Genomic DNA, 9,793 nt, shown 5'->3' on the forward strand with positions numbered 1-9,793 from the left:
CTTTCCAAAATTTTACAAAATGAACTACGGGCAGTCTCATGTGCAAATTGTGGCTCTGACAACGTGCTCTTCAGAAGGTACTGCACAATTTATGAAGTTCAGAGCATGATTTCCAAAATTATTTGCACTGCACATAAGCTTAGTTTACAACTATACATAAAATTGTGTCTGCCTACCAAAATATATATCATACATTCCTAGTTATAGAAAACAGTTGATATGCTGCACATTAACATGATAAAATTTTACTAACCCTTGATGATTGTGATGGAGTGGTATAAAGTTAGCAGTCTGCTTCAATAAGATTTCACCACAGTACACTACAGTTCACTACTTTTGGGATTCTGAGATTCAAGATCGCTTAAGACAGGGTGTGATTCACACTTAACAACATCCCTCAGGTTAGCTATTCTTTCCACTACAAATTTCTCTCATTCACGTGGTTATGAAGCACAATATAAGTTTTAGGCAGTTCTCTTTACTCTGTTCAGAATGCCCTGATTGTCTGTTTATTCCACTTTTTTTGGATGACGAAGTGCCAACAACCTAACTTTCTGTCAGCTCTCACACCAACTGCCAACATTAGACTCCTTTCACTGAAGTCTTTCTCCAACCGAACACCCCTTCAACTGAAGTCAAACTGCCAAATTCTCCTCACACTCTTAACTCCAAACTCTCTAACTCTGTTATATTCAACAAAACATTCCTCACACTCTTAACTCCAAACTCTCTAACTCTGCTATATTCAACAAAACATTTAAAGGTACACAACCAATTAACTGAAATCATTACACAGGGTGTGATTCACACTTAACAGCAGCCCTCAGGTTAGCCCCACATAACCACACAGGGAATGTTATGACTACCCTCGTTGCCATTACTGTGATGTCACAACCTGGTGTTCAGGCTTTCCATATGGGGGGTGGTGGCTGGGCTCCCCTTCCTCTGCTCCTGGGTTGGGTTCCACACTCCCTCTGGGTAAACTTCCACCACCACGACAGACCACGAAGGGAAATGTCTGCCCGAGCGGTCTGACGGCCTCCTCTGCCATCACAGCTGCCTCTCTCTTGGTAAACATGATCAACGCATGTTTCATGGTTCACAGAGACCAGTCAGAGTGAGTTCAAAATGAAAAGAAGTTTAATAAGATAACAGAAGCACACACATTCCTTTGTAAGAGCAACAAACCGAGCAGGGATAAAAGAAATCTGCAATAAACCGTAAATCCTCTTCCTCTGCCACTTGGTGGTGGAAAGTGCCATCAAGTCGCAGCCGAACGATGGTGACCCTGTAGGGTTTTCAAGGCAAGAGATGAACAGAGGTGGCCTGCCTCTGCGTAGCAACGTTGTGCTTCCCTGGAGTTCTCCCATCTACATACTAACCAGGGCTGGCCCTGCTTAGCTTACGAAATATGATCAAACCCTGCTCAGCTTAGGAGGTACAATGAGATTGGGCTGGCCTGAGCCATCCGGGTCAGTACCCTGGCACTCACCCTAAATGACGTGGTGATTAATTCTTGAGATTACAAGCATTCAGAACTAGGGATGGGCACAAGCCTAATTTCATGACGGACGTTGCTGGTTCGTGAACTAGAGGTTCGTGCCCATCCCTATCCGTAACCCTCCTCATAATTTCGTGGTGGGAAGCGGGGAGGGGAGCGAGAGGGGTTGCTGAAACGGCTTGCATCCATTTAGCTGAACTTAGCTTGGACTTCACCTGTTTGCAAAATCCATTTAAATGGCTTTTGCAAGATGTCCCCCCCCTTCCATTTTGCTGGCCTCGGGGAGCCACCACCAGCAGAAAGGAAGGAGGATGAACCTCACGAGCCACAAACCAGTTCATTAACCGGGAAGGTTCGTGGAAGTTTGTGGTTCGTGAGAGCCATGAACCTTCATTTTCCCGGTTTGTGCCCATCCCTATCCAGAGCTGGTTCCCCGGTCGCTTCAACAGCATGTGGTCGTGGCTGTTGTCCTGTGCCAAAATGGATACTGGCTGCTCAGAAGAGCCACACAGGATACCTCATCCCAAGTGGACACTCTTCTTGTATCCACGGCGGGTTTTTTCCCACCTCTGGTCTTCTGCCCATCCTGGCAGACTCTTTGCCTCTTCCTGTTACTCTGTACCCTTTGGCCTTGCATTCTCTGTGACCTGGGTATGACTTTGGCTTTATTGTTCTTCCCTGGCTAGAGTCATCTCCATTTCATTTCAGCTGGATGTGTCTGTGCCAGTAAGTGAGAGGCTGTGGCTCAGTGGCAGAGAGTCTGCCTTGCACACCGAAGGTCCCAGGTTCAATCCCCAGCATCTCTAGTTAAAAACAACCAGGCAGTAGGTGATGCGAAAGACCTCCGCCAGAGACCCTGGAGAGAGAGCTGCCACCAGTCTGAGTTGACATAAGAACATAAGAACATAAGAGATGCCAATGTTGGATCAGGCCAAAGGCCCATCCAGTCCAACACTCTGTATCACACAGTGGCCAAAAATACCAGGTGCCCTCAGGAGGTCCACCAGTGGGGCCCGGACATTAGAAGCCCTCCCACTGTTGACCCCCCCCAGCACCAAGATGACAGAGCATCACTTGCCCCAGAGCCCCTAGCTATACCTTGTGGCTAATAGCCACTGATGGACCTCTGCTCCATATGCTTATCTAATTCCCTTTTGAAGCCGTCCATGCTTGTAGCTGCCACCACTTCCTGTGGCAGTGAATTCCAAGTGTTAATCCCTCTTTGGGTGAAGAAGTACTTCCTTTTATCCGTTCTAACCCGACCGCTCAGCAATTTCATGGAGTGCCCACGGGTTCTTGTATTGTGAGAAAGGGAGAAAAGTACCTCTTTCTCTACCTGCTCTTTCCCATGCATAATCTTATAAACCTCAATCATGTCACCCCCTCAGTCGTCGTTTCTCCAAGCTAAAGAGCCCTAAGCGCCTTAACCTTTCCTCATACGGATAATGACCTTGAGGTACCAAAGATCTGATTCTATATTAGAAGAAGAAGAAGGGATTGGATTTACCTGAAGAAGTCTCAGAGCGGCTCACAATCTCCTTTCCCTTTCCCACCCCACAACAGACACCCTGTGAGGTAGGCGGGGCTGAGAATTGCGCTCGAGAGAACAGCTCTGAGAGAACTTGTGGCTGACCCCAGGTCACACCAGCAGCTGCATGTGGAGAAGTGAGGGACCAAACCCGGTTCTCCCAGATTAGAGTCCGAAGTCTTAACCACTCCACCAAATTGACTCTTGATGTGTGTTCACCCTGCCCCCCTTGGTAGCTAGCAAAACCGTATTACAGTCTCTGAGTGCAGACTCGATTGCCGTAAACTTGAGGGTAATTTCTGGGGTGTGAGGCATAGTCCTGACTGGCCCGATATCATCAGACCTTGGAAGCTAAGCTGGGTCAGCCCTGGTTCAGTCCTTGGACGGGAGACCACCAGGGAAGTCCGGGGTTGCTATGCAGAGGACGGTGATGGGAGATCACCTCTACTCATCTCTTGCCTTGAGAACCCCGTGAGGTGGAACTTCAGGGGGTCTGTACAAGTCAGTTGCTACTCGACGGCACAGATTTTGGAAGCTCAGCAGGGTCAGCCACGGTTGTAGTTGGATGGGAGACCACCAAGGAAGACCAAGGTGGCTATGCAGAGGCAGGCGAGCCCAACCACCGCTGCTCCTCTCTTACTTTATTTTTTATTTTTATTTTATTTTCACATTTGTATCCTGCCCTCCCCAATGGGCTCAGGGCGGCTCACAAGGGCAAGGTAGTCAGCCGTGCCATAAATAAACATCTAAAACGTAATAAAAACAACCAACACTTAAAAACAACAACGGTGCTCAGTCACTGATATCATAATCCGAGATGGAATCAACACAGTTCCAGGTGGTGCTCCCAGGAATGGCGACAGCTTATCAGACCTTCTTTACATATTCCAGGATCTTCCTCCGGGCCTCGTCCGTGCATCCTTTAAGATACCATGATGGTGGTGGTATAGTGGGGCGGCGGCTCCTACTCAAAGGCCTGGCGGAAGAGCTCCGTCTTGCAGGCCCTGCGGAACTGCATAAGGTCCCGCAGGGCCCGGATCTCCCCCGGGAGCTCGTTCCACCAGGTAGGAGCCGCCACCGAAAAAGCCCTGGCCCGGGTCACAGCACGTTTGATGTCCTTGGGGCCCGGGATGACCAGCAAGTTTTGGGCCCCCGACCGTAGTGCTCTTGGGGGAACATGTGGGGAAAGGCGGTCCCTCAGGTAGGCAGGAGCCTTACCTTCAAAGCCCTGTGGTCCTGGGGTGGCCATGAGTCTGTTGCAACTTGAGGGTGCACCGTGATCATGGAACACCTTCCACCGTGCCCTCAAAGAGCCCGCCGTTACTCTTCCGCAGGCAGCCTCTCGGCCCAGTGCCACTACTGCACCCACTACTCCTCCGCCATCATCGTGGCCTCCTACCTGGTGCGCGTAGAGCCCTTCACCCAGATCTACTGCTCCTTGCAGGTAAGCGGGTCGTTCACATGCAGGGTCGGTGGCAGCCATTATGGTGAATGTGACCGACCCCCCCCCCCAAACCATCCCAGGTTGACTTTATGGATGACTCTGCAAGTGGATCAGGGAGGAAAGGGAGGCGTCTCCGTCCCCGAGGGCTGCCAACCTCCAGGTAGGTCTGCCGGTTTAGCTCCAGCTGACATGGGGGATGGGGGTGTTGTGGCGGCCAGTGCTCCCGCTAAGCTGTGGAGTCTTGTGAGCAAGAATTCTACTTTGTGAGCTCCTGGCATTAAAGTTGTGAGCGGGCGATTTGGCTACTGCCTAAATTAGTTTGCTCTGGAGCCCCATCCTTCCTGAGCGAAGACAAAAATGTGTGAGCCAGAGGCTAAGAAACTGTGAGCTGGCTCACACTAACTCAGCTTAGAGGGAACACTGGTGGCGGCACCTCGTTTCACCAGAGCTCTGTCCAAGATGAAACCGCAACCGCTTCACGGGTACTTCTGCAGTCATTCTGGCTCTTGTTGAGTTGTCACAGTTCCATCTTGGATAACGCTCCGGTGAAACGAGGTGCCACAACACCGGTCCCCCCCCCCACCGTCGGCTGCAGCTAAACTTGCAAGGCTGCTGTAGGAACAGAGCTTTTTAAGTCTTCAGGAACAGAGGGTTCTACTCACCTGAAGTACCACTGGTGTACGGAGCGGACTTTTGAATTTGCAGTTTCCGTCTGAATCCTGTGCTCTGTGACCTGCGAACTTGGATCTTTCCCCATTTGCACAGTCTGTCCGTATGAATTTCAAGGTTTGCATTGAGGTTGTTTGGTATGTTTGTTATTGCTGATTGTGTAAATAATTTGTAATCAGTACATTTCCTGTCTTTGAGTATTTTTGGAGGTTTAATTATACGGAGGATTCCCCCCTCCTTTTTTTGCATTAACTTTATCCTTGTATGTCACTTTTGTTGCCAACCTCCAGGTGGGGCCTGGCGATCTCCCAGTATTACAGGTAATCCCCAGACTGCAGAGGTCAGCTCCCCTGGAGAAAATGGCTGCTTTGGAGGGTGGACTCTGTGGCATTCTACCCCGCTCAGATTCCTTCCCTCCCCAAACCAATTTTGGGCTGGGAAACGCCTGGAGATGGTGGAGCCTGGGAGGGCGGGGTTTGGGGGAGGGGAGGAGCCTCAGGAGGGTACGATGGTCATAGAGAGTCCACCCTCCAAGGTTGCCCTTTCGTCCAGGGGAACTGATCTCGGCAGTCCGGGAATCTGTCGTCATTCTGGGAAAACTCCAGGCCTCACCTGGAGGCTGGCAACCCTGGGCAGGAAGGCTGCTCAGATGGACAGAACAAAACAGAAGTGAAGTATGAGAAACAGACCAGGTTAGATATCGTGGGAGGCAGATCGGGTAGGGCAAAGGACGGTTAAGGCCCGGCTGAGTCTGGGAACATCCTGTGTTCAGAGGAGAAGAAGAAGGAGAAGGAGAAGAGTTGGTCTTTGTACCTGCTTTTCTCTACCTTAAGGAGTCTCAGAGCGGCTTACAATCTCCTTTCCCTTCCCCTCCCCACAACAGGCACCCTGTGAGGTAGGTGGGGCTGAGAGAGCTCTGAGAGAACTGTGGCGGATAGAACAGCTCCAAGGGAACGGTGACTGGCCCAAGGTTACCCAGCAGGCTTCATGCGGAGGAGGAGTGGGGAATCAAACCCGGCCCTCCAGTTTACAGCCTGCCACTCTTAACCACGACACCAGACGCCATGGAGAGAGGGGGCTTGTCCAAGGCTGGGGGTTAAATCTCCTTGATCCCCCCAGTTTTGCCTCCAGGCTGCCTGCTTTGCACCCGTTCAGACGCAACAGAATGCCCTTCTTTGGGCTCCTGTCTGGGAGATGTTCTGAATTCTGGATCCTTCTCCTGGATCAGCACGCTTCCCGCCATCTAGTAGCGCAAGGAAGAGGTACAAGTTGTTGCTTTCTCTTTCCAACAGTATGTAAAGTTGTCCTGGGTTTTCTTATCTCCCGTTCTGTGCAGGGTTTTTTTGCATTCAGAGAGAAAGGAAAACCCATTAATTCTGATATAAACATATGCAAATAAAGTTATTAATATAAGGAATTCAGCAAATCAGTTATTGCTTTCTTTATAAATAATACAGGCTTGCGTTTTAAGTATATTACTTCCTCCAAAACGCATTAGACAGTGGCAAAAAAATTACATTTTTTCCGGATGGTAATATCTTTAACCGGATTTGCGGCACTAACAACATTTCCTATGTAGATATTATTTTTATTGAATACAGGTAACCTTTTTATTACAAATCACATTGTTTCTCCGGAGATTACCATCAACTCTCATAAAAGCTGCAAAAGCAGATGAGAACGTGTCAGTCACGCGCTTTGGGCAGAGCGCAGGTATTTGCGCTGATTAAATGGGCACCTCCTTGAAGAGACATCAAGGAGATACTCATTAGCCAGTTGCTTATTTATAGCCTGGCTCTCTTCTAATGGGTTTTAATTCCAATGGAAATGCGACTCCGTGGGGCTTGGTCCATTCCAGCGATCACGGTGGCCTGGCAATGACCCAAGCTTGACCTCTTGTGTTCCATGCAACAAGCACATGACGATTTCAGCCCATTGTGATGGAGCCCAGTCTGACCCTCGCGGATCTGTGCATGTGTGAACTGGCAGTTTCAGGAACTCGGCTTGTAATGCGCTGCTGACCATGAATTCTGGCCCGTAGCTACAGTGGGGATATTGAGGGCTCCTTCCTTAAAGGGCCAGCCCCCTTCCTTAAAGGGCCAGCCCCCTTCCTTAAAGCCTCTCTCCTTCCCAAAAGCTTTTAAAGGCATCCTTTAAATGCTCTTGAGAAGGAGCGGGGGTGGTGCTCCCCTCTCCCTCCCCTCCTGCAAGATTCAAAGGGCCCTCTGGCTGATCGACGGGCCCTCTGGCTCCCCGCTTATCAGCTGTAGGGCCCCTTCAATCTTGCAGGAGGGGAGGGGAGAGGGGCGTGCACCACTCCCCTTCATTATGGCAATGGGGGAGGGGAAATTGCCCCACAAGCCACAAAATCCTGGCTAAGGGCCTACATGAACTGCAGCAGCCATGAACTGTAAGGTCTTCGGGGCCTGGAGATCCCCCAGAATGACAACTCATCTCCAGCCTACAGAGACCAGTTCACCTGGAGAAAATGGCTGCTTTGGAGGGGAGGTGGGCTCTTTAACACAGACTCATTAAAATCAGAGCATGTGGAACAGGCAACCATCATTTAGGCTAGGGTTGCCAGTAGGGATGTGTATTTGGTTCGTCCGAACCGAATGCACCCCCGAAAATGACCCATTCGGACCCCTTTCTGGCTGCGGCAGGCCGATTCAGATTCTCTGATCTGAATCGGCTTGCCGCCAAATTGCCGCCGAATTTCGGTGGCAATTCGGCCCCATTATATCCTATGGGCCATTGAAGTCAATGGCGAAAACATAGGTTATATTCTGGGGGCTGGAGGGGAGGGGTTTTGTGGGAGAGGCTCCAAACTCGCAGGGTAGCTGCCGGAGCCTCTCCCCAAGATACCAACCAAGTTTCAAGAACAATTCTACGGGCCCCCAAACAGGTTACCCCTATCCCCTCCATTGTTCTCTATGGTGGGGAAAAAGTATGTTTTCGCCATTGACTTCAATGGCCCATAGGATATAATGGGGCTGAAACTGACATTCGGCTGGCAGAAAGACTCCTGAATCGGCTCCTACTGCCGAAATTGACATGCAGGAGTCTTTATGCTGGCCGAAATTGATTCTGCCCGATTCGGCCAATCCGAATAGGGCCGAATTATTATTTTTTTTGCACACCCCTAGTCGCCAGCCTCCGGGTGGGTTCTCCTGGAATTACGTCTGATCTCCAGATGACAGGAATCCTTTCCCCGGAGAAAATGGCAGCTTCAGAGAGCAAACTCTGTGGTAAGAAAATGGCAGCTTCAGAAAGCAAACTCTATGGTATACCATAGATCAGTGATGAACTCTATGGTATACCATAGATCAGTCACCTTTTAGAGACCGAGTGCCCAAACTGCGACCCAAAACTCACTTATTTATCGCAAAGTGCCAACACGGCAATTTAACCTGAATACTGAGGTTTTACTTTAGAAAAAACCACTCATACATTGACTTAAGATGATCCAAACAAAGTAAGGAAAGCAATCCCAAATGCTTACATTTACTTAAAATTATTTGGCAGAGAATTCGACACTTTAATGATGGTCTGGGCCTGGCTGGGGTGATGCCATGTGTGCCCACAGAGAGGGCTCTGAGTGCCACCTCTGGCACCTGTGCCATAGGTTCGCCACCACTGCCATAGATTCTAGGGGAAATCCTCCCCAAAATTCCCCCTCCAGAGGTACCACCCCCCCAGACCTCCAGGATTTTCTCAAGCTGGAGTTGGCAACCCTGATCCAGGCTGAGTCCGAGCACCTGGACTCACCAGTCTCCAGAACTCAGCTCACACGGAGTGTCCATCTCTTTACAGTCAGGGTGATAAGTTCTAATTCTAGTTCCAGACATAATGGGGAGCTTGAGGCGGTCCCACCTGGTGGCGGAGGCTTTCCTCCTCCGAAGGACCATCGGCGTTTTCCCTTCTTCTGAGTCGCACAGCGTCTGATTGGCCCCCCAAACTGTGGGCTTCCCCCAGTCGGGGGGGGGGGGAGATACCAACTCCATGCCAGCCCACTAATGACAAGTGCCGTTTGCAGCACCGACCTGACTCAGGCCGCACGTTGGCAAATTTGGCAGCCAGATGTCTGCTTATCAAAGGTGTCACACTAAAAGGCAGATGAACCTTCTCTGTATGGGCGATGGGGGGGGGGAAGAGTGGAACCCAGAACTTGTCCAAGGGGCTACAGCCCTTCTGACTCGATGATGGTGTCAAAGGACAAAGGACTTGTGCTAGCTGCTCTCACAGCCCTGCAAATTGGGGCCGCAGGTTGTTGGGGCAGACCCCGTGGTCTTCCGCCACTTCTTTCACAGTGCTGTGTCCCTTGATGCAATGTGGAACTCACGTACCTCAGAGACAGTGGTAGGGGATTTCAAGCACAATCCCATCCTCCCTTCCATTTCAGATGTGTCAGCCGATAGCCTTGGTGACAGATGACCGAGCCATCCTGGGGCCGGCACCTGCCAGGGGCCCCTAGAAGGTGACCAAAGGGAATAACCAGGAAAGGGAATAAGTAGTCAAGATCCTGGATGAAGTTGCCACAAAAGCATTCTGGGGAGTTGGAGTGAACCATCTCCACCCCCTGGTCTTCTCCTTACCCCACACGCATGTTGTTGATCTGTTATCTGTACCTTTAACCAGACATCTCTAAGGG

General features: G+C 50.4%; 1 protein-coding gene across 1 annotated transcript in view; it reads left to right on the forward strand.

Annotated features, from left to right (window-relative positions):
- LOC107112962 (WD repeat- and FYVE domain-containing protein 4-like) overlaps window positions 1-9,793 on the forward strand; it is a 16,791-nt gene that overhangs the window by 2,704 nt on the left and 4,294 nt on the right. The window contains exon 3 of the mRNA XM_015414170.1: window positions 4,364-4,473. Coding sequence (XP_015269656.1) covers window positions 4,364-4,473 — 110 coding nt within the window. The remainder of the gene's footprint in view (window positions 1-4,363; window positions 4,474-9,793) is intronic.

The sequence above is a fragment of the Gekko japonicus genome, unplaced genomic scaffold, assembly GCF_001447785.1.
Source record: "Gekko japonicus isolate JY-2015 unplaced genomic scaffold, Gekko_japonicus_V1.1 scaffold1319, whole genome shotgun sequence".
Classification (NCBI taxonomy): Eukaryota; Metazoa; Chordata; class Lepidosauria; order Squamata; family Gekkonidae; genus Gekko; species Gekko japonicus.